Here is a 24,842-nt window from a genome sequence, read left to right on the forward strand (position 1 = left end):
GGATTACCTCCGCAATATTTCACGTTCCTCAAGGTAATTAAAATAATTCATTATTTTTAATTATTTTAATTAAAATTTCCTATAGCCCCTTATGGGTGGCTTTCCCCGCCAACACCGGTGTATTGCAGAGTGAAACATTTCTACAGGGGCCATAGAGTTAACGTGGGAATAAAACCCCTGAATGCTGACTTACCCTCATTTAAAATTAATTTAAAAAAATACTTAATTTAATTATAATTACAGGTATGGCAAACGCGTTAGCTAATGCTGTTGCTCCAGTTTACGGTCTCTACGGGTCATTTTTCCCATCGGCAGTTTACAGTGTTATGGGAACGTCTATGCAATGTTCAGTCGGTAAGAAAATAATATATTTTAATCGCGTTTTAAATTATCTTAATTCTGATTGGTCAATTAATTTAAAGGGACATTTACGGTGGTTTCCATCATAACCGCTAATGCCGTGCGACGATTGGCTACCGTAGAAAGCGGGGAATTGGTTCCGCATCCGCCTAAACCGCCCGGTTTCGATCTGGACCTCCATAACGAAACCACTTTCGCTTTTAATGATACAATTTTACCAACGGTTGGACCATCTGGTAAAATTATCACCCCTATTCAAGTGACGGTAGCCGTGACACTTATGAGTGGTATAATACAAGTAAGGTGTCCTTTAACTGACTTAATCACGACTTTAATTAAAATCCTAATTAATTAATTAATTTATTTAATTATAGGTTTTGATGGGAATTTTGCGATGTGGTCGATTGGGTATTTTAATATCTCCCTCATTGGCTAGCGGTTTTATGACTGGATGCGCCGTTCAAATTATCGCCTCCCAACTTAAAGGTTGCTTCAATTTGAAATTCAAAGATTTCACTGGAGTTTTTGGAGTTATAAATGTAAGTTTGAAATTTAGGCCATGTCCGTTGCCATAGCAAAGTCACGAGATTTATGAAAGATAAATTTCACGCGCTGATAAAAATTCTCGCGCTGACTAAAATCACGTGCTGAAATATTCCTCGTGAATTCCTTTTTTATTTTAATTTGCGGCTTTTTATTTGCAGACTTTAGTGGCTGTAGTTGAGAATATAGGAGACGCTAATATGATCACGACAATCATGTCAGTCTGCGTATGCGTTATGCTAATAATGGGCAAAGATTTGGCAGGACCTCGATTCCAAAAATTGGCGCGTATTCCTTTACCAGTGGATTTAATAATGGTTATCATATGCAGTATCGTTTCGTACTATTTGGAATTAAACCATAAATATAGCGTTCCTATTGTAAACAACATCCCAAAAGGGTAAAGAAAATTAACTTAATTGAATTAAATTAAGAGAAATTAAATTTAATTCAATACTATTTACGTAGATTACCCAAACCGGTAGCGCCTTTAGTGGAATTACTTCCAAAGGTAAGGGGTAATCATATTGATCCTTTTTTATTTTCAAGTTAATAATTAAATAAAACTTAATCACAGGTAATTGGTGACGCGATAGCGGTGGCTATTGTGGGTTTCGCGTCCACTTTCAGTATGGGTAAAACATTCGCTCGTCGATACAACCACGAAGTTGACGCCAATCAGGTTGGTCACTGAGTTGATGACTAAATTAAAATCGAATATTAAAACTAATTTATTTCCTAGGAACTTTTAGCCCTCGGTTGTGGCAATATTCTTGGTGGATTCTTTCTCTGCTTACCGGGATGTGGTTCATTGGCCAGGAGTTCAGTTTTGGAAAGTGTCGGTTGCAAGACTCAGTTAACTGGAATGATCTCTTGCGTATTTTTAGCTTTGGTCTTGTATTTTATTGGTCCATTACTGGAGCCTTTGCCCAAGGTAATAATTATAATTAGTTTTAAGGCCTTTGGTCCAGGTTTGAGAAATAAGGATAAATGGATGACCACTGGGATAGTTTACAAAATTAAATGCTTGTGGGTCTTGGTCACTTGAATAATTATTTGAAGGTTTCATGGTTTAAGGTTACTCGACATTTTAAGTGACCAGTGTCCAGTTCTTTTTTTTAAATTATTGTACTTGGGTTCTACTGGCCACATGTACTGTTTACAACAACAAAAAAAGCCTTATTTCTCAGCCTGCTTTAGCAGTCACTTGGGGCTCGTAATAAAAAGCCCCCAAAAATTTGCTAATTATAATAATTTACTAATAAGAAATTAATTATTTCAGTGCGTTTTAGCGACTATTTTAGCCACGGCTCTCAAGGGATATCTTTTTAACATAACGGAAGTCAAGAAATTATGGAACGTCTCAAAAGCGGACGCTGTAAGTGTTTAAATTTAAATCAAAATTAACTAATTATTTATATTAATTATTTTTATATAATTAACGTAGATTGTCTGGGTGACGACTTGCGCATGCGTTATAATATTAGACGTAACTTACGGATTAATGATTGGTGTCATTATCACTTTGTTAAGCGTAACGTGGAGAATGCAAGGGTAATTATATTTAATCATTAAGCATTATTATTTAAATTAAATTAAATGATGGTAATTAAACGTAAATAATTAGTTACCGAGGAACGTTACTAAGGGAAGTAAAAACATCGGGGATCTTTCTACCCAACAATAAAAAGAAGAAAGTTGTAAGTATTTAAATATATTTATCAATCATCCACATTAACTTTAATTATGATTGAATTTAAATTAATTTCTAGAATTTAGGTCCCGATCAAGGTCGATTAATATTATTTCGATTCGGTAATCCATTATGTTTCGCGACGGCTGGTAATTTCGTAGCAGACGTTAAAAGAATAATAAAACAACTTCAACAGTAAGTTTTGTAAACTTATTCTGTCTTGACCATATTGTTTTATTTTTTTAGTCGCGCCTAGATTAAAGTTCTTAAGCAAACTAATATAATTATAATTTATGTAGTGCGACTAAATATATTATCTAATTCCAGAGTTAAACCAAGCTATAACAGCGAATTAAATATCACCAACGGTTCAACGGACTTGACCGCTCATTCGTTTTTGGTTGTTGACCTTTCCTCCACGTGTTTCGTGGACAACACTGGAGTGGAAGCCTTACACGAGGGCATTGAAAAATGCCGAAAACATAATATTGAATTCTCTTTAGCAGCGTTACCAGGTAATTGATTATAAAATATACAATAATTAGTTAGCTTGGGATTAAATTAACCGTTTAATTACCACTATAGACAATGTATTGGGAACGTTGCAACGTTCTGGTACCTTGGACATGGTGGGTTACGACAATGTATTCCCTACCATTCAAGACGCGGTTCTGGCAACGACAAACCGTATTAACGCTGTCAGTTTCGACAATATATCGACGTCAATCAGTTTTAATCAATATCAAAATGAAAATGGTCAAGATAAGGTAAAGTTTCACGTGAAGGTGATTCACGTTAAAGTGAATTCACGCTCTAAAATTTAACTAAACCCCACAGGAGGATGGTACCGGTTTAAGAGTTCCGGGACTACGTCGAGATTCACCGAGTTCGACTCAAACTGATCTCGGAGTTCAGGTCAAGGACATAGCGACAACGTCATTAAACGGTGACGAAGATGATGACCTTGTGGATGACGATTACGCCAAACAAGTCAATTTTCAAATCAGCGAAAATGGGAGAACACAACGAGCCAGTATTGTCAGTAACGCTAGCGGGCATATTGTTCGCAGCTCTTATTTGTGAATTGAATTGAATTGAACTGAACTGAACAACCTCACCTTTTGTTTCATTTTATTATTATGTAAATATTTAGGGAAAGCATTATTGCGTTTTTATAAAGGAGTGTATTTAGATTTTAGTATAGAGCTTTTTTAAAATTAAATTAAATAGTATCTCTGAATTTTCTTAACCCTTTCGACGATACTAAAACTAAATCTACCTTATCATTCCTCATTATTCACGAATTATTAATATTATTATGCCGTCCATGAATTTTAAAAATAAATTCATTGGAAAAAAAAAATTATGTAATTTTTAAAAACTTGAAACGTGAAAAAAAAAATAATAATTTTGAGTTTTTCTACGTTAATTTAAAGTTTGAAAAATAAAATAAGATTTTAACTATAATTATTAATTTCCTTTATCTCTCTAGAAGCGACGATCAAAAACAGGTCAACAAACAGCATATCGCGACCTTTATTAAATTAAGGTTATTTAAATTAATTTAATTTAAGTGAACTTTAAAAGTAATTAAATTTCGTTTGATTACGCATTAAGAAGGCGTGGTTCTGCCGATAAAATTGCGTGGATCATAACGTGCAGTACACAGGTCGCGACCCAGTATATATTCATAGTTATTTTACAGGTGGCGGGTTTTTTCCGTATCTACTATGGTACTACAAAATATTATATTATAGTCGCAATACGTCCTAGAAGTTTGTGTCGAACAGCGTAGGTAAACCGCGTTAGACTGGATTCAAGGTAGGTAGATATAAAAGCACGGGTCTCCAAAAGATTTATTCATTGGATCATATTGTAATTCGCGATACTAACTCCGCGCCTTCATTTAAAATTCACGTGCAATTAAATCCAAAATAATATTCACGTGCAATTAAATCCAAAATAATATTCACGTGCAATTAAATCCAAAATAATATTCACGTGCAATTAAATCCAAAATAAATATTCACGTGCAATTAAATCCAAAATAAATATTCACGTGCAATTAAATCGAAGATAAAATTCACGTGCAATTAAATCGAAAATAATATTCACTTGCAATTAAATACAAAATAATATTCACGTGCAACTAAGTCCAAAATAAAATTCACGCGACCAAAGACTATTTTACGATAACAATGAACTGTTTCGCATCTCACCAATAAAAGTTTTGAAGAAATAATTTAGAGAAGTCTATAAAAGAGGTAAGTTATCAGATTGCATTTTTTTCTACGACTCTGTCTTCATATTACGTAATAACTAACTGCAATTTAGTTTAATTAAATTAATATTACGCTAAGGGTAACCTAAATCAGTCGCGTTAAAATTTGCGTCAAGTTAAATTATGCTCCGTAGGTGAACGTGTGGGATATTTTATTAGCATTTTGAACTAGATTCGCGCGTAAAATCCCCTATATCGTTATTATATAGAGATCAATTTGATTAAAATAATATAAAATAGTGTATGGGGTATAGTTAGGCCTATTTGAAATCTTGGTGCAATTAGCGACCATTGCAAAAACAACGATTGTAGATATTTCTGCAACAGAAAATTCTATATCCATATGCACGCGTGTTTACAACCAAAATCTTAATTGTTTTTCTTATTTATTTTTTTTTGTAACTAAAATACGAGTGTATTACCGTCAAACCCCTACGCGTGTCCATCCCCTCGAGTAAACAAGTAGATTTATCAAAAATCAAATCATAATGAAAAAGATTTCACGTGCGATTTGAAATTTATCGCTGGCATAGAAAAGTTATTCCAAATTTTTTAAATAATATCACGTGGTGACAATAACCAATAAGATTTGAATTTTTCCTTACACAACATCAATCAATATCTGAGCTTATCAATTGAAGTAATCTTCTGTAGACTACAATATCATAAATGATTAATCAGAATATAGAGAGAAAAAAATAACATATCAAGGGAATGCTTCTATTCAATTAACGTTTTGGGGAATTATACACGGTTACCTGAAAGGCAATATTATTATTATGTTTTTGCGGCGATGACTAAATGATATTATTTATTTAAACCCAGCTAGACTTTGCTAAGCAACAATATTTGTCCTAATTATCTACTTTCTATGGAGATAATAGTGTTTCTGATTAAAATTATTATTGTTATTTTTTCAATTATTTTACAGCTATAAGTATTTGGAACAAATTAGATCTTAAGAATGTCCAGAGGACTTAGGCGATTTTCGGAACCAGGAGATGTTGGTTCACACACGGCCGATTATTTTAGCAAAATTCAATTTAAACACGCTTATAAACTTAGTAAAGGGAAAAAACTGTAAGCATTATTTTAAATAATAAATACCTAGGCCTATAATTTAAAATTAAAAAAAAAATAATAATAATAATAAAAAAAATCACGTGCAATTTTTCACGTGCGTTTATTTTTATTTTAATTTGAAATGATATTAAAATAAACTAGCACGTGCTTTTGCGATTTGCGATTTTTTATATAGAATTAAGTTCACGCTTCTAATAACGTGTTTTTCAACCGGCCTAGTTAGGTTATGGTTAGTTAGTCATTCATTAACAATTATAATAAAAAATAAAACAAATTTTTTTCATAATACATTTTTTTCTTAACAAAAAATCCCGGAAATAAATATAAATATATAAATAAATAAATAAATAAATATTAATAAAAATACAATGGAACTTTGATAAAATTGTTGTTAAGGTTAATAATAAAAGTTCCATCACACACGGTAACGGTAGTTCCCATATAGAAACAGAAGAGCAACAACGTGATTTACGATGCGAAATTTTCGAAATATCGTTAACTAACATATGTTTAAATGACGTCTACTTAAAGTCGATATCATAGATGCAATACTGATTCCGCGAAATCTACTGACGTACCTCTGTGCATGCACGTGCAAGGGTAACATGTGTGAAATAACTTAGCCTTATACGTCAAAGTTATTACAGTATTTTCACATTAAATTCACACAAGGACATTCTTCTTTACAAGAACTACCGCTACCTTACAGTTGCAGTTTCATTTCATATTCCCGTTCAATTTGATCTAATTACTTTGCAAAATATTCCTTATATGAATAATTAATTTAGAAATTAATTTCTTTAACACTATAGTCCGAATGGTCAAGGACCCGAGGGAACTGAGGGTTCAATTCGCATTACGGTTGACCGACCCATACTGCGTTTCGCCGATGTCTACCCGCCATCCCCTGTTGTGGAAAAACCGCAAAGAGCCGAACAGCGGAAAGGTCTCAGGAAAAAAAGTAATTAAACCCTATTCGTGTTAATTATTTAAATATGATTACTTATTTAATTAATTAGTATTTGTCCCCCCCCTCGCTCATAGTTAAGAATTGGAGTTCGGTGAACAGTGTGAACAGTCTTCATTTCCCCAAAGAGAACCTAAGTCCAGTTGGCAAAATTAAGAAAGAATGTCGAAGAGTTCGAAAAAATTATTGCAACTGCAACGCCTTGCAGAAATTCTTCTTAATTACTTTCCCATTTATCTCGTGGTTAAGACAATACAAGCTTAGGGATTGGTTAATTTCTGATATCGTTTCTGGTATTACTGCAGCCATTTATCAAGTCCCTCAAGGTATGTACAGTACGCCTACAAACCTTTAGGTAACACCCCTTTATATTCATATTTGAAATTAATTTAATTAAATAATTTTTAATTAGGTTTGGGTAACGCGTTATTGGCCCGGGTCCCGGCAGTAATTGGGCTCTATTCTTCATTTTTTCCACCCTTGGTTTACAGTTTTTTGGGAACTTCTAGACAAACTTCAGTTGGTAAGTTTTAAATTTTGAATATTAAAAATAAATAAATAAATAAATAAATAAATTATTTATTTTATTATTTTGTTTATTTCAGGGACATTCACGGTTTTATCTTTAATGATGGGGAATGTAATTAAAAATTACGCTCATATCGAAACGGTCATCGTTGCAAATTCAACTTTTAACGTTATTAGCGGCATTAAAACACCGTTGGAACAAGTTAACGCTCCGAGTCCATTGCAAGTCGCAACAGCAGTGGCCTTTTTGGCCGGCATCGTCCAAGTTAGTTTTAAAAGTTACAAAATAATCGCTAATATTAAAATTATTAATAAATTAAATTTCAAATTAGTTAATTCTGTATATTTTGCGATTGGGTAAATTGGGTGTTTTAATTTCACCCGCTTTGGCAAATGGATTCACGGCCGGTTGCGCGGTTCAAACGGCGGTCAGTCAATTCAAAGGGATGCTGGGGTTAAAGTTCGACGATTACGGTGGAACTTTTAGCGTCATTTATGTAATTATATATATTATTGCTTTAATTAATGGGGGAAATTAATTTCTATTTTAATTTCAGACCTTGATTGCCGTTTTTAAGAATATTGCCACGGCTCACATTGTCTCGACGGTATTGTCCGTTTGTGTGGTGGTTTTTGTTATCTTGGGTAAAGATTTTTTGGGACCCCTATTTCAAAGGAAGGCCAAGTTTCCCTTACCAGTTGACTTAATAGTCGTAAGTACTTAACAATTAACAAACAATAGCTATAAATATTAAATTTTATAATCACGTGCCAGGCTTTTTTTTAAAAAAAAGATTAAATTTTTCGACGCGCCAATTTATAAAATAAATTTATTTTCACGCGCCAATTTATTTATTTTCACGCGCCAATTTATTTATTTTCACGCGCCAATTTATAAAATAAACTTATTTTCACGCGCCAAAAAAAAATAATCTTATTTTCACGCGCTGGTTTAGAAATACCCCTAAATTATGATTAATTTCACGCGCTTGTAAGTTCATAAATAATTTCACTTGTCTAACGCTGAGTTTAACGCAGGTTGTCGTTGCTACACTGACGTCGTACTACTTAGATCTGAACGCTAAATACGGAGTGACCATAACCGGACATATTCCTAACGGGTAACCTCGATTAAACTTAAACTTTAAAATAAATAAAAATTAACTTATTAAAACGAAAAAAAAAAAAAAAAAGATTGCCAGATCCAATTATGCCCGATTTCCCAATTTTCCAAATGGTATTCGCCGATTCAATCGCCATCGGATTGGTGGCATTCACGAGCACCTTTTCAATGGCGACAATGTATGCCAAAAAATACGATCATAAAGTCGATGCCAATCAAGTAATTAGTAATTAAAAAATTCGAAAAACATAATTAATTAAATAACTTAAAATGTAATTAAATTCAGGAGTTACTAGCGCTTGGAGTTAGTAACATCTTAGGCGGTGTATTTTCGAGTATTCCAGCTGCTGGTTCCTTGGCCAGGAGTTCAGTTCTGGAAAGTGTGGGATGTAAAACGCAATTGACCGGAATGATATCTTGCGTACTTATGGTTTTCGTCATTTATTTTGTCGGCCCGCTTATGGCGCCACTTCCAAAGGTAATTTTATTTAATAAAGGGGTACTAAATAATAAATAAATTAATAAATTAATTTAAATTGTTTATTTTTTATTAGTGTGTCTTAGCAGCAAGTATCGCCATAGCGGTCAAGAATTACTTTTCAACTATTAAAGAAATATTCGTTCTGTGGCCATTATCACGTGCTGATTCGGTCAGTTTTTGTTTCATTAAACCATAAGTTTATAAGTGATATGTTCGCTCCATAAGTATGATATTCACTACCTATACGATTCGTAATGCTACTGAGAGACTTACAGCAGCTCGAGATAACTAGTTCGACTAAAGGAGAACGAGGGGGAGCGAGTCAATTGAAGTCCTAAGTACACTCGGTGGTGGTGGTTAATTAATTTTGCAGCTAGGACCTTTTCCATCTAGGTCCTATTTAGCCCGCATTACTAAGCCCCCTTTGACAGCAGCGCCTCACTCACTCACCAGGCCCCTCCCTCGCCGCTTTACCTCCTCGAATCTATGACCTCACTCACTCACTCACTTCAAAATTACAAGCCTTTCAGTTTGTCATGACCAGAGATTAATTAAACAAACTTATGGAAGGAACATAACATATGTTATAAACTTATGATTAAACTAATAAAAAGGTTTTAATTTTGTTTATATAATAAGTAATTTCTAACAATTAATTAATTTAGATTGTTTGGGCCGTGACCTTCTTGGCTGTGGTCATCTTGGACGTTTCCTACGGTTTAATAGCCGGGGTCATAACGGCTTTGTTCTCAATTACTTGGAGGATGCATAATTACAGAGGTGCCATTCTAAAAGAACACGAAAATTCCGGGATTTATTTGACGCATTCCAAAAAACTTAAAATGGTATTTTAAACATTTAATTCTAAATGAAACCCGTTTCCATGACAACGATTTTACCCTAATTATTGAAATTATCAAGGTTATTTCTTCGGAATTGGGTGACATTATTATTTTCCGTTTCGCTTGCCCGTTATTCTTCGCGACCACTGGTCACTTTGAACGCGACGTGGAAATAATTCTAGCTCAACATCGAAGACACGCCGAAATTGGAAATATTCCACTTCATCTCGTCATAGATTGTTCATCCATGTGTTTCGTTGATCATAATGGAGCCGAAACACTCGCTCAAGTAAAGAACTATACGCTACAATTTCCCCAATGTTCTAAATAAGTATAATAATTATTTGCATTATGAACAGGTTGTAAAAGCGTGTCGTAAAGATAACATCGAAGTCTTAGTCGCGGCAGCCCCAGGTAACTTATTATGGCACGCAATTATTCCTATTAGTTGTATGTATTCCTAACTGTAATTATATTACAGACGCGACTTTGAAGACCCTGGACCGATCAGGGCTATTAGAACAAATTGGTTATTGCAAAATATTCCCGTCTATTCAAGACGCCGTGAAATCGGCCAAACTTGATCAAGTATGTTTAATTTAATTTAATTAAAATTAAAATTAAAATTAATTATGAGAGACGTTTTAATTTAAAAAACCAAATTAATTAATCAATTTCATAAAACAGGAAATGGCGACTACGAAGGAATTAGTAGCTCGATTATGATTGTTATCAATCAATCAGAGAGGTCGAAGTCTGATTTGATTTTTAAAACTAAAATATTTTCATTCATTTCTGTTTAAATAAACTTCATGTATCACTCACGATAAAAAATAAAACACGAAATATTCACATCGCATTTTCGGCAAACTATAATTACCATCCCATTTTGGAATGGATAGACACTGAGCATACATACTTAAAACTAACTTAAACTCAAGGGATGGTATTTCAAATTTGAACTCAAATGACTTCCAAAACCTAAATTACAATATGTAGTTTAATGACACATCAATTTTTAATTTTTCCTGATTATTTGAACCCAATGAAAGTTGAATCTCGGCGTATATTTGACCTTTGACATTCTTGGGGTTATGTTTATTGATATTTCAACTTCATCGTGGGTTTCCAATTTCATCATATCGACCTCAAAACATTAACCCGTTACCAAATTATATTTTTGTGTCACCAAAAAAGATTAAAAAAATAAATAAAATGTATAAGATCAAATTTCACGTTCTTTCTTCGACTTATTTTAATTAGTTCAAAAGCCATAAAGATAATTATCTTAATCTGTGCATTAAGCTTGTTAGAATGACGTGGAATGACGTCATGATTGTATATATGTGTTTCGTAATATGGACAAAAACCTTTGCGATAACATTTTTTTCCAAACAAAAATTGTACGTATACAATTTTTGCTTTCGTTATTCTTCCCTCGCCTTTATTCAATTACTTATACTATATATATATATATATAGTATAGAGTTGGGCTACAATAAGAAACCTCAAGAACTCTTAAGAACAGCGCGTATTTCCAAGTTGGGGTCCCGTACCCGAATTAAATCTTCAAGAAGGACCGCAAATTGGAGACAAATTTTATTACTTCTTTTTTTATTAAAGTTATTTTTTTGATTGGCTTCTACGTTTCTAGCTGTCAAAAAACGTACACTAGCTTCATTCAAAATTTTTTATTAACTCCCTCCCCCTTCTTGGCTTTAATATATAGCGCAAGGTCAGTCATTTTGGGGGAAAACATATTGAACTTAATTAACTTAATTTAGTTTTGTTAGTAAAGTTTTTCATTAAAAGTTTTAACAAGACCAAAGACAAAATTTCCAACCCAAACCGTGTAAAACATTTTTTTGTCGTTCCTTTAGTGTTGCCAGGCCATTTGTGAATCTAGATATTGGTAGCACAGTTCAGTTCGAATCAGTACTAGTACCAACTTGACTCAAAAAGATCCTGACAACACTGCACTAAGGGAAGGGGGAGCAACTGTTCGTAGCCCCCCTTTCTGATAAAAGCATCTATTAAAATTGTTTATACTTTTCTAATCTAGTAAAGGGACCTTTCGAAATTAATTTAACGCTAAATTTAAATTTGTTTAATTCTCGGAGGATAACCCCTAAGAGATTCCACAGAGATTAAAGTTGGCGCTTAAGTTTAAGTTTAAATATAATTTTAAACTTCCAGCGGAACTATATATCACTTCCTAGGAAGATGTCTGTCGCTCGCTGGCATTCCCGCCTTAAGATGATGCAACATCTCACGAGGGTTAATTTATTTTTTCACGTGAAATAAAAAAAAAATTTGGTATAATGGCACCCTGTGTTAATTTCCCATAGAACTTAATACAGTCAGAACCAGACAGATGCTATCGCTAAAGAAAATTAATAAATAAAAAACACGAAGCGTAGATTTAAATACAATTTCAAAGAAATTGGCGCCACAAATTTTGAAAATTAAATAAAATAAGTTAGAAATTAAATCCACCCTCGGTTTTTTTATGTAAGAAATATAATTTGGAAGATTAGAATTGCTGTGTTAATTTCTTTAAACCAGAGAAAGTGTGGGATTCTTATAATTTTTCTTAATATTAAAAATAAAATTAAATAATAATGATCGTTCTTGTTTAATGCGTCTGACGTAATCTTATTTAGCGGTTACGTCTTCTGAACTTAATGGCAATTAGTCAAACATAATTTTTGAATCCCACGACTCGTCTGCTTTTGTAATTATTCCTAATTAAGCTTTCTTATCGCTAGTGCCAATTTCGCCGAGCGCTTCTAGGAAGGCGCTCCAAATTTGAATTTTGAAAATTTAAAGTAACAAGCGGATGAATACGTTAATGATTAATATATTAAATAAAGTAGTTCCGTAGTATAGAATAGAATAGAATAGACGTATTTATAATAAAACTAACGTAACTGATAAATAATTTTATCAATTAAAATTGATTAACAATTATACGGAAGGTGTTGAAATTTGGAGGCGGTTTCTATTAAATTGAAACAATTAAAAACGCTTTTTAATCATTTATCTTTAATCATTTAATCTAATTGATAATCATCGATGAATATATCTCATTTTTTCTTTTTTCGGTGTTAAGGTTAGGAAATATAAAATATAATTTAATGGGACGATGAAATGCCAAAAAACCAAAAAATATTCCATGAATTTAAAGTGGCACTGAATTAAAAACCCTTTATAATATATAAGTGGAACCCGGTGCCAAATGTGCTGAAACAGAACACGATGTTCTAGATAAAGGTTAATTCACCTCGATAACCTTGTAAGCTACCTTTACATCTACAAGAAAAAGCCGGGAAAAAGAAGTAGGTATAGTACGTGAACAGGTGAAATTCCGACTACAGCAAAGGTTTTTCTTAGAATCAAGGATCTACCTTTAATTCCCCGGCTAAACTTTGAAGAGCTAAATTTAAAAAACCCGCACAGCACCACACCACGCCACGTCATACTTTAAGAGAAAAAAGGCGCCAAACAGTCTGCGCCAGTAAAGGCGCCAATTTTTGAGCGCACGAGACACTGCAGCGTAGAAAAGGTTAAAGGCGCGCGTGAATTGAACAATCAACAGCGCGTGAAAAGAAATATACGGTTACCATGGAAACCAAGCGTGTAACGTAGGTAGCGCGTGCTGCCGTTTAATGTTGAATTTGTTCTTTTAAATATTATTATTTTTAGGTCTCTATGGGAGTGTACTATGCGAGCTGCTTTTTTTGGCGCCATTTCACTATCGGGCACGTAGCCAGCCATCTAGACATAGAATTTCCTTCCTCTATAATCGTTTCGAGATTAAAATCTGAATTGTCATTTTATATTAATCCGAAAAGCGCGCCTTATCTTTGTCATTGGGATGGAACCATAGTTTAATTACTTATTTCGTTACCCCCCCCACCACCCCCCGTTATTATTAACCTTTGAATGACCCTGCTTTATCTGGATGGTGGAAAATAGAGCAAGGTGTTTTGGAGAACGAGACAGAGTCATTTTATTTTAAAATGCCAGCTATCCGTTTCAGAAATTAAATTTAATCAAATTTAACGTGCGATATGGTAAAGAGCTTTCTTTCTTTGGAGGTCAATTACAATTGGGATTAATGTCTGTCTGTCTGTCCGTATGTCTGTCAAAGAGAGGAATTTTAATAAAAGATTTCCCGGTATTTTCCAAATTTTTGTGTATTTGAATTTCTTATTTTGATTTCTTTACACTTAAGCCTAAATTATTAAGTAATATTTATTTATTATTTACTTCTTATTTTATTTGATTGACACGATTTACGACGTTAGTTGTTGGCAATTGTATATTTTGTAGGCGGGTGTTCTCCCATTTCATTCATAATCCCGTCAAGGTTCGAATCCCCGTCCCATTTTTGCGCCAACTCTATTCCATTCCTTCTTATATATATTTTAAAACGTTAAGGAGCATGCGCAATCGATAAAGTAGAAAAAAAAAACTTCCTTAGATAACGTAAGAAGCTGCAAGATCACAATAACAAAATAAAAACTTTCACCAAAACTTTAAAATTCTTTCTCACGCGAGCTCTCCTATTTCAGCGCGTGCCGATTTTATTTTAAAATTAATATTATTTTAAACAAAAAAAAACCTGAGTTCAAAAATAAAAGATACGAAGTTTTTATTTTAAATAATTCCAGGAATACATACAGCTACTAGGAATCATTGCGTCCCCTTGTTAATTTCTATGACTTCGGGGTTTTGTGGGCCGGGCTTGAGAACCTACTATCAATAATTCTGATGGCGTCTTTCCTTACTATCGTTTCATTGGTGTGTGTGCACGGTAAGGTGCAAGACGCAGCGAGATAGATTATTAATTCGCTATGGGTAAAATTCGCCATACGTAATGATTAAGTCTAACTAGCTCCTCCCACAAAGCCCGCCCAGATACGTATGACTACACACAATTATTCCTATTAGCTGCTATGCATTCCATTAGGTTTTATTTCCTAGAATTGGGTAATTGCTCTAAATATATATATATATACGATGTCAATACAAATTGGTTTCAATGTCCGGTCCGGCGTCTTAGGCCTGGGTGGGGAAAGAAGGGGTTGAGGTCGTAAAGGGGCGGGGGTATTAGAGTGGGTGTTAAATTATCGGCCTTAATTAAGTCTTTGATTAAAAGGAAGTTTATATCCTGGACATCCCACGCTCGCTGGCTGACCCTTAATTTCCTGTAGCCGCCGGAGCGGCCGGACAATGTTATTTCTTTTTATCGGGTTTCCCAGATTTGTTTGCTCCTTTTCCGGACAACGGGGTGCTGTTATTTCTAGGAATTCTTTGACCTCTTAATTGACCAATACTCGACAATGCCTTTCTTTGTTTATCAACTAAATATATATCTTTAATTAACAAATAAATAAATCTAGGCCGATGACCATAGAGTGGTACTGAGAGGGGCGGAGCTACGGGGAGGATGTGACGTCAGTCTAAATTGTATGGCCTGAGCTGGCGACTTCCAATATGGTCACCAAAACCGAGGTAAGAGATAGGAGGGTGTTATACGTCACGAAAAGGTTCGTAGTAGCAGACTATACAACGGAACGCGCGTGAAACTTTCAAACAATAAAATTCACACGCGCACGAGATTAAAAGTTTCAATTTTTTCACGTGAAAGAAGCGCGAGATTATTTTGAAAATTAGGCGCGTGAAAAACACGTGGAATTCTAATTTTAAACTTGACGTAATCTAAGTAGAAATTTCGTAGTAGACTTAACGGTTATTTATTTATTTATTTAATGAATTAACCGTCCTGGTTGTAATTAAGAATCTCCTATAATAAGCGACCGAATGAAGGATCGGACTAATTATCATCACGTTTTCTTTTAATCGGAAGTTGAGCGGCAACAACCTTCTATAGGAAGGAAAGAGTGGAACAATGAGGAGCGGGAGAGGGCGTGGCTTAAGTGATTACATCAAGTGAACACGAAGCGCGAGGGATGCTGGGGGACGAAGCTGAGAGAGAGATCTACTTGAGGATTTAAACGAGAGTTCCCGCTGGCATTAACACGGCAAATGTCGACATAAAAACACCACTAACTTTTTCGGCACGCCACTATAGTACGAAGAAACTTTTACTTCATAAGAAAAAGTTCCTTTTGTTTATTATTATTATTTTGTTCAGAACAGACGGATTATTTTCACGCGATACCAGTTTCTTTTTATTATTTTCACGCGCGTTGAGTTTTATAAATTTTAATTCACGCGCGCTCAATTTTAGAGAACTGGTTTTTTTGCGTTGTTACCAAAATTACAAGGACGTTTGATTCAATAACTAAATTGCGATTTTTTGGGATAAATTTCGGGTAAGTTTATTCTTAATTGGTTCCATTCGATTACTTAAGTTTACTTTAAAAATTGTGGTAAAAATTATGATGGAGTTGAAGTTAAAATTGCGAAATATTTTTACAGACCCAATTTAAAAGCCCTTAAAAGTTATTAAAATCAAGAACTTGTACTAAAAAAGAAAACCAGACGAAAAAGTACCCCCAAAATGGCCACTACCGCCATAAGAGTAAATACGTCATCGATCTTGAAGTACCTATTAGCCTTTCTATTGGTTATTACCCTGGTCAAGGGCGGCTTAACAGTCCAATCCCGTTTCGTGCAACAAGTCTCGTGTCCCCGACCCGAATTTATTCAACCCTGCACGTGCCGAATGACCGTTTACGGAATGCACGTCGTCTGCTTAAGAGTCAGTGACGTCAACGCTCTCCAGCGGATATTCACCGTATTGAAAGATTACGAATTGGGAACCCTGTTACTACAAGACTTTGAATTACCATCCTTTTCCCAATGCTACCAGTTATTCCGCGGTCTAAAACCCGTCATACTTCGTCTGGTCACTTGCGAACTTCCGGTCAATTCGGACAGTAGCTCTTCGTCATTGACCCCCGAAGATAACCAGTACATTTTGGAAGGTATGGCCTCGACGCTTAAGCGAATTGACATTACGAAGTGCAACGTCGGCAACGAAGGATTGCAGCAATTGGGGTTGGGAAGGTTGCCCCAACTCACGGAGGTCAATGTCTTGCAAGAACAGTTGGGAGTTGTTGGGAAAGATTGGTTTAAAAGCGTCCCCGGATTGTACCAAGGAGGTCAAGATGCCCTAAAGATTAAAGTTGTTAGACTGGAAGATAGCGGAATCACCGAAGTACAACCCAAAGCTTTTGCCGAACTGACCAACTTAGTCGTACTGTCATTGGCTAAGAACTCCATCAACAGAATTGGAAGGAACGTATTTCCAATTGACGCCCAATCTCTAACTACTATCGATTTAAGGTGAGTCGATTAATTTTAATTAAGGGTAATTAAAGAACGCTTAATTAAGAATCCAGGTAATTAAGATCGTTAAAAAAGATCGAAAAAAAAAGAACTTTGGAATTAGTCCATTTCTAGCTCGCTTTAAAAGTAAATGCAAATTTTTGGCAACTGTTGTTGGACCTCAAACTAAAATATGTGATAATCATTAATTTCAATCTTATATTAATTAAGCCAACCCACCCCTGTGATGCAATTGAGCTCAAGAAACGCAATGCATTAACTTAATTAAGATTAAATCTGCAATTACGCAATGAAAACTAATCAATAAGGAAATTTTTCAAAAAACGTATTTCTAGTTGGGGGGTTAACAGAGGTCATGGACGGAGACGGTTAGACGGTAATTGGAAAACAGGGTGTGTCGAGATGAAAGTATATGACGTCAATATGACGTCAACTAGCTACATACACAAACTCCAATTAAGATGGCGCGAGGACGGAATACCAACCGTCTAAATATTTAATTGGGTGTATTTAAACTGTCAACCAATCCAAAGGCGACGATTTTAATTGGCCCGCGACATAAATAAAAAATTAGAAGAATATGTTTTCAATTGAAACCTTGTAAAATTATCCTTACTACGTTGTAAGATTAGACTATTAGTCAATTACTAAACTCCAGAAAGATTATCAACGAGAAAAATAAAGTGGTTTCTTAATCTTGAACTAATAAAAAAAATGTATGATAACTTCGTATTGACTAACCAGACAATGAAATAAGACTACAAAAATATAAATATTGTTTTCCAAATATGGTCTTCACTTTTAAGCATGGGAAAAGGTGGAGGAATTATATCTTCATTAAATTAAACTAATAGCGTTTAAATCTAATTTCAGTCACAACGCCTTGACTGGTTTACCGAACGACTTCTTTAACAACATGCCGGCGCTACAAAAGGTACTCTTATACAACAACAAAATCACCAACTTGAACTTCGACGTTTGGCAACACGTTTTCCAATCATTGGATACTTTATGGATTTACGGTAACTATTAAACTAATTAATTAAATTTAATTTAGTCAGCTCGCGAGCTCTCCATTTTTCAAATTAAAATAAAAACCCGGCACGTGAAAATTTCACGCGCTAAAGAAAGATATATTTTAAACTAAATATTCTAAGAGCACGTGCGTGCTTGTAATTTTTCTCGTGAAATTTCACGCGCTAAAGAAAGTTACATATTATAAATTAAATATTATAAGAGCTCGCGCGTGTTTGTAATTTTTCAATTTGGCTCGTGAAATTTCACGTGTTAAAGTACAAATTTGAAAAATCCTTGAAACGTCTTTCCTTAGACTTTAAGGGTATATCCCAAATAGATGACCTTCTCTACAATGATGAGAAACGGATTTTTTAAAAAAAGGCTAAATCTAGGCTACCAATATTAACAAGTCGTTCTGTGTCGTCTTACTGGCACGGTTTTCTCTTAAACATTTTGGTGACAATGTGAACTGACTGATAAGCGAGGGTGGTTCAACTTAGTTGGACTATTTCTATTAAAATTCTAGGAAGTCCCGAAATTACCTACCCCCCCCCCCTCCCCCAAAGAATTTCTTGGCTCAAGTTAAACACGCTTTAGTTTATGGAGCCCAAATTGTTTTTTCAGGATGGGGGCCAAATTCGAGGGGTATTTCACTATCCCTTAAATAAAAAAAACAAATTCACGCTTAATATCCCGTGCTCGAAAGCGTCACTATTAGATATAACTATAGTTTAAATCGGATTATAAATATTATGGATAAAAGATAATGTAAAAATCTGATTAATGTTTAAAAAAATATTTCAGTAACTATTGAAAATAATCTACACCGATCTGATGGGCGCCCCCTTGTTTCTAATATATTTTTTTTATTTCGTAGATAATTAATGCACTTAAAAACAAATTCCATTAATAAACGATAGTGGGAATACATACAGATAATTGGAATTATTGTGTTCCCATGTTAATTTCTATGAATTCGGGTTTTGTGGGCGGGCCTTCAGAAAATACTATCAACCTTATAAACCAGTCTTATAAAGTTATTATTCTGGTCAACGTCTTTCCTAATCGTGATTTTATTGGTTGCATGGTAGCAACGGATATATTATTAATTCGCTAGGTAAAATTCGAAATAGGTAATGATTAGTCTATCTCTAGCTCCTCCCACAACAAAATCCGCAATAGATACGTTGACTGAAAATGGTTACGAAATTATTCCTATTAACTATATGTATTATTGCTTAAACTGACTAATTGACAATCAATCAACCAACCAATATTGAAATTCGGTGATTTGAAAATTAATAAATATTCTATTGACTAACTAACTAACTAACTAACTAACTTACTTCCTGGCCTACAAAGTTAAATATTTAAGATAAAAATTGATGTGAAATTTAAAACCATAGTTCCTGTATTCGTTGAGAAATTATGGAATTATCTATCTTGAAGATCATGTGATATATTAAAAAAAAACTGATGCTATTTATAAATATTTTTCAACGTCGAGGGCCTCCCTTAACTCTGCGTAGTCACTCAAGACGTACATAACGTTGGAAATTTATCTTGGAATATCTCTAATTGAGAAACATTAACTTCGCGGATCAAATTTTTAACCTTTAGGAACATAAACAAAATTTGAGATGAGCTAATGAAAATTAGAATCTTTAAAACAGCTTAAAATTTAACATATTATAAAATCCGCTCCTTTCAAGATTGCAATTTAACATTTCCATAATAGCAGGAATGCATACAACAACTAAGAATCATTGCGTAACCATCCAATTTCCCTCAACGCATCTAGGCGGATTTTGTGGGAGGAGTTACGTATCACGAATTTTACCTCGCGAATTAATAATCTATTTCGCTGTGCCTTGCACCAAGGAACTCGCGTCGCTAGCTCGTAGAAATTAACAAGGGAGGTATATTCCTATTAGCTTTATGCATTCCTTTAATAGAGAGAGAAGGGTAGGGGGGGTTAATTAGTTTACTAATTAGTTATATAGTTTTTAATGAAGGCTTAGTCTAAAGAGTGTTGCTGGAAGGATTAGAGTTTTGGGGACGTTATACTTTTAGAACTTTCCAACTTAATTCCAACAGTCAATTTTAGTTAGGGGGAAACTTAATTTGAACTGGGGGCAAAGGTCAATGCAATTGTTGACTGCAATAATAATAATTTAGGTACATAGTAACAAGATAATTAATCAAAGTACAATAGATTATTATATTATTATCGAAGCGATACTTGAAAGATGACAAAAGCCTTGATTTAACCCTGATTATCTTTACCTTTTTAATTGAAAACAACTACACAAATAAAACCTATATTGTTTTTGTCATGCACTTGAGGTCACCCTAAGTAAACATAATTGATGTGTTTGAAATAACAATTCACGCGCCGGGGGGGGGGGGATTGTTATTTTAGAGATTTAATTCACGCGCCAACTTTTTTTATTTTTATTTTGAGATTTAATTCACGCGCCAACGTTTTATTTTTTTATTTTGCGATTTAATTCACGTGCCAATTTTTTTTATTTTTACTTTGCGATTTAATTCAGGTGTTGGATCCATTATTTTTCACTAATTTATTATTTTTAATTAATTTAATTTATTAATTATTTCACTCTAATAATAGAACAATTTAAATTCCAGATAACCCGTTGATTTGCGATGATCGCATGAATTGGATAGTGGCCTATCAGAAACCACGAAATCTAGAAGGATCTTGCGAAGCGCCGGACGATAAGAAGGGCGTCCATTTAACGGACACCCAAGCTTTGGTGTCGGAAACGTTGGCGGAAACCTCGTAATATCGCTAAACTTAAACTGAAACTACAACCAAGAGTGCAAATACATATTATACACTCTTGATATCTACCAGCACCAAAAATTGGAGCTATATTTTGGTTAAGTTATCGTAGAATTTCTTTGGTTTAAAAAAGAAAAACTAAATTAAACTTTGTTTTAAAATTGTATCCAAAGAAATTAAAATTTTAGTTTAAGTTTGAACTAAAATTTATAAAAGAAAAGGTACCGTCGAGTATTACGAATTACATGCCCTGGTGAGTGTTTTGAACTGAACTGAATTGAACTACATAGTCTAAACTTGCTGGGAAAATTATTTGGTGACGTGAAGATAATGGACCAGATATTTTTGTTTGAAAGTGTTACGAACTTTGACCTTTTTTTTACGATTTAAGGCTAGTTTACTTAAATATTACGATATTATTTTTAATTATTAATTTAATGCCGATAATTTGTTGTTTTTTTAAAGGATAAACAAATTAATGTTTGTAAATATTTTTTCACTAATTATAATATTAAACAATGTTGGCATCCCATATTATTTTTCCATTGGAAATTGAACGGTGGAACTAAGAACACGGTCATTACTCAATTCGAAAAAAAGAGACAATATAACTTCTACGTTATCTACTTCTGTATATATCCGTGGAAAAAACGGAAAATTCAGTATTTTATATATAATTGTGGTTTTTTTTTTAATTTTTCCTTATTTTGATTAATGTATATTATTTGCGAATCTCTAAACAAGATATGAAAAAAAAGAAGTTCAGCGAAAGATAATTGAATGTTTTATAATTAATTATTGTCATTAATTTTGTTCCCAAGAGAAAAACAATTGAAATATATTAAATTATTCTGAAACAGTATTTGCATAATTATTAAATATTAATTGGTAATTAATATTAAGCTTACTAATTAACTGATAATTAATATTAAGCTTACTAATTAACTGATAATTAATATAAAGCTCACTAATTAGTAATTAATATTAAGCTCCCGAATTAACAGGTAATTAATATTAAGCTCCCAAATTAACAGGTAATTAATATTAAGCTCCCAAATTAACAGGTAATTAATATTAAGCTCCCAAATTAACAGGTAATTAATATTAAGCTCCCAAATTAACTGGTAATTATTTAAGTTCACTAATTGGTAATTAATATTAAACCCACTAATTAATTAGTAATTAATATTAAGCTCACTAATTATTTGCAAAGGTTTAAGGTTAATTTATGTCCCTGTAAACACGCCCAATGCATAAATGGGGGGGGGGGTGTTAACAAACCTCTTGTTTACTTAAACGCAACGCAACTTTTCCCACCATGAAGTTTAAAGTGTTAGAGTCACCAAAAATCGCTATTTTTAAAACTAAAAGCTTTTATTCCCATCTGAAAGATCAAATCTTTCTGATTCAGAATATCTATTTATACAGGGTGTTTCTGAAAAGTCCATCACAAATTAAGGGGCGTGTTTATGGGACCAAACTGAGCGGAAAGTACCAAAGAACATGGGGTGTACAACATTTTGTTACGGAGATATGGCCTTCCAAACATTCGCCCCTAAAACAAGGAAATATCCAAAAATGAGGAGTAACACTTAAGACCGACTAACCAGCTTGTTTAAAATTACTAGACAATTTCAATAGCCTTTAATCGAACAATTGATTTCTACCTTTACTAATCAGAAGCGTATAAATGAGTAGAAGTATGCCTACGGTGGTAATGTAAAATTAATCCCAAGTGACATGATGTTTCAAGATCTTCCCAGCACCAAGTAAAATGGTTCTGATTGAAGGGACTTTTATTAGCACAGCGTAAACAACGTTATTTTCAGGAATTAGTCCAAATGTCCACGGGCGGCATTACAAAAACGAGGCAGTCTTTCGAATGATACTTGGACATGTTGGAAGATCCCTGGCTTGTTCCTGTTATCTCAAACCGTAAAAAGCTACGCAAATCTTCATCATCACGGACAACACTCTTGTACGTTAGGTATGACCTTGAGAAAACCTAAAAGGACATCTCGAATGTATTTGAAAAACCCATCTCCAATTAAGGGGCGTGTTGTTTGTTTCCAACAGAGTAAACTCGCCCAGAGAACAATTACAATGCAGAGCCACGTTTCGGCGTTAATGGCCCACAAAGGTGGTCCCAAACAAAAGAACAAACTTTAATTTGTTTCGTTCAGTAAGTATTTCATGTGTCATAGATAAAACGCCATGATTAATGCACGAAGAAAATGAATTTATTGACAAGTTTTAACATTTAATTGCAACTAGTTACAAAAATTGTTCAAAGTGTTCACCACCCGCGTTAAGGCACACATTAGCACGTCTTACAAATGATTCCCTTACACGTTGAAAAATGCCTGGAGTTTCGCGAATTGTTTGACAGCCGTGAATTATTCGTCGACGTAGCTCTTCAACATCGGGCACTTCAGTCTGATAAACTAAGTCTTTCAGGTGGCCCCAAAGAAAGAAATCACAAGGGTTCAGATCGGGTGATCGAGCAGGCCACTCCACAGGTCCGCCTCGACCTAACCACCGCAAAGGGAAGGTCGCGTTAAGATAATTTCGGACCGCGATGCTGAAATGTGGTGGTGCACCATCGTGCATGAACCACATTCTGTTTACCAAACCTAAGGGTACGTCTTCGAGTAGTTCCGGTAAATCGTCCCGTAAGAACTGCAAGTAAGCCACACCGTTTAACCTGGGCTCTAGGAAATGTGGCCCAATTAAATTGTCACCCACAATACCACACCACACGTTTAAACTGAATTGTACTTGGTGACTTCTAACGCAAGTTGCGTGGGGGTTTAGCTGGGACCATTGATGTTTATTATGTAAGTTAATAATACCATCCCGTGAAAAGTTAGCTTCGTCAGTAACCAACAAATCCCGTGGGAAATCGATATCGTTTACTTTAGCCAGAAACCACTGACAAAACGCCGTGCGTCGTGGGTAGTCCGCTGGATTCAAACCTTGAACTTTTTGAACATGGAAAGGATGAAACCGGTGGCTTCTGAGGATTTTCCACACGAGCGTGTGGTTTACGCCTAATCGGCGACCAACTTGGCGGGTACTTGATTCAGGCTCGTCCTCGAAAATGGTGAGAACTTCGTCTTCTACGGCCTCTGGGATGGCTCTCGCTCTAGGTTGAGGTCCAGCCGGTTGGATTCGTCCATCTTGCCTCAAACGTCTGTCCACAGCCTCGAACGTCAGTCGATTTGGTAGTCGCCTCTGCGGAAATCTTTCCTGATACAAGCGTACAGCTGCAGCGGCATTCCCCTCGGCTAGTCCATACATTAGGTGCATATCCGCATATTCGGCATTTGTGAAGAAAGGCATTGTAACAGACTTCGTTGAATTATGAGTTTAATAAAACAAACACATGTACGTGAAACCTCTTTTATTCCTTTCTTAAAAAACATAGTGCTCTGTTTTAGTGCACTGTTTTTTAAGAATGGGCGAAGTTCTCACTATTTTCGAGGACGATCCAAAAACAAGCAGCCGCCAATTGGTTTGCTGATTAAGAAAAAACCACACGCAACTTGCGTTAGAATTCACAAAGTACAATTCAGCTTAAACGTGTGGTGTAGTATTGTGGGTGACAATTTAATTGGGCCATATTTCCTAGAGCCCAGGTTAAACGGTGTGGCTTACTTGTAGTTCTTACGGGACGATTTACCAGAACTACTCGAAGACGTACCCTTAGGTTTAATAAACAGAATGTGGTTCATGCACGATGGTGCACCACCACATTTCAGCATCGCGGTCCGAAAACTTGTCAATAACATTTTC

At 34.5% G+C, this 24,842-nt stretch overlaps 4 protein-coding genes across 4 annotated transcripts; all 4 read left to right on the plus strand.

Moving 5' to 3' along the window:
* Positions 1–1,484: 1,484 nt before the first annotated feature.
* LOC149612696 (pendrin-like) lies at positions 1,485–4,037 on the plus strand. Its single transcript, XM_089858326.1, has 9 exons — positions 1,485–1,585; positions 1,646–1,837; positions 2,186–2,281; positions 2,351–2,457; positions 2,531–2,603; positions 2,676–2,791; positions 2,924–3,111; positions 3,182–3,363; positions 3,434–4,037. The coding sequence occupies exons 1-9, from the start codon at positions 1,535–1,537 to the stop codon at positions 3,677–3,679; spliced, it is 1,251 nt and encodes a 416-aa protein (XP_089714452.1). The 5' UTR covers positions 1,485–1,534; the 3' UTR covers positions 3,680–4,037.
* A 1,804-nt stretch (positions 4,038–5,841) lies between these two features.
* LOC149612697 (prestin-like) lies at positions 5,842–8,580 on the plus strand. Its single transcript, XM_089858248.1, has 10 exons — positions 5,842–5,957; positions 6,371–6,454; positions 6,504–6,560; positions 6,773–6,921; positions 7,005–7,253; positions 7,340–7,450; positions 7,533–7,720; positions 7,788–7,952; positions 8,013–8,168; positions 8,494–8,580. Exons 1-10 carry the CDS (start codon positions 5,842–5,844, stop codon positions 8,578–8,580), a joined length of 1,362 nt encoding a protein of 453 aa, XP_089714374.1.
* Positions 8,581–8,665: 85 nt separating this feature from the next.
* LOC149612698 (solute carrier family 26 member 10-like) lies at positions 8,666–10,627 on the plus strand. The gene is made up of 8 exons (XM_089858249.1): positions 8,666–8,797; positions 8,865–9,056; positions 9,133–9,228; positions 9,725–9,904; positions 9,981–10,190; positions 10,261–10,315; positions 10,383–10,489; positions 10,589–10,627. The coding sequence occupies exons 1-8, from the start codon at positions 8,666–8,668 to the stop codon at positions 10,625–10,627; spliced, it is 1,011 nt and encodes a 336-aa protein (XP_089714375.1).
* Positions 10,628–16,388: 5,761 nt separating this feature from the next.
* On the plus strand, positions 16,389–21,906 carry LOC149612699 (oplophorus-luciferin 2-monooxygenase non-catalytic subunit-like). The gene is made up of 3 exons (XM_089858314.1): positions 16,389–17,221; positions 18,098–18,246; positions 20,891–21,906. Exons 1-3 carry the CDS (start codon positions 16,434–16,436, stop codon positions 21,046–21,048), a joined length of 1,095 nt encoding a protein of 364 aa, XP_089714440.1. The 5' UTR covers positions 16,389–16,433; the 3' UTR covers positions 21,049–21,906.
* The last annotated feature ends 2,936 nt before the right edge of the window (positions 21,907–24,842 follow it).

Source organism: Phalangium opilio, unplaced genomic scaffold (genome assembly GCF_054372755.1).
Source record: "Phalangium opilio isolate 3A_F unplaced genomic scaffold, DU_Popi_V2 ptg000232l_1, whole genome shotgun sequence".
Lineage (NCBI taxonomy): Eukaryota > Metazoa > Arthropoda > Arachnida > Opiliones > Phalangiidae > Phalangium > Phalangium opilio.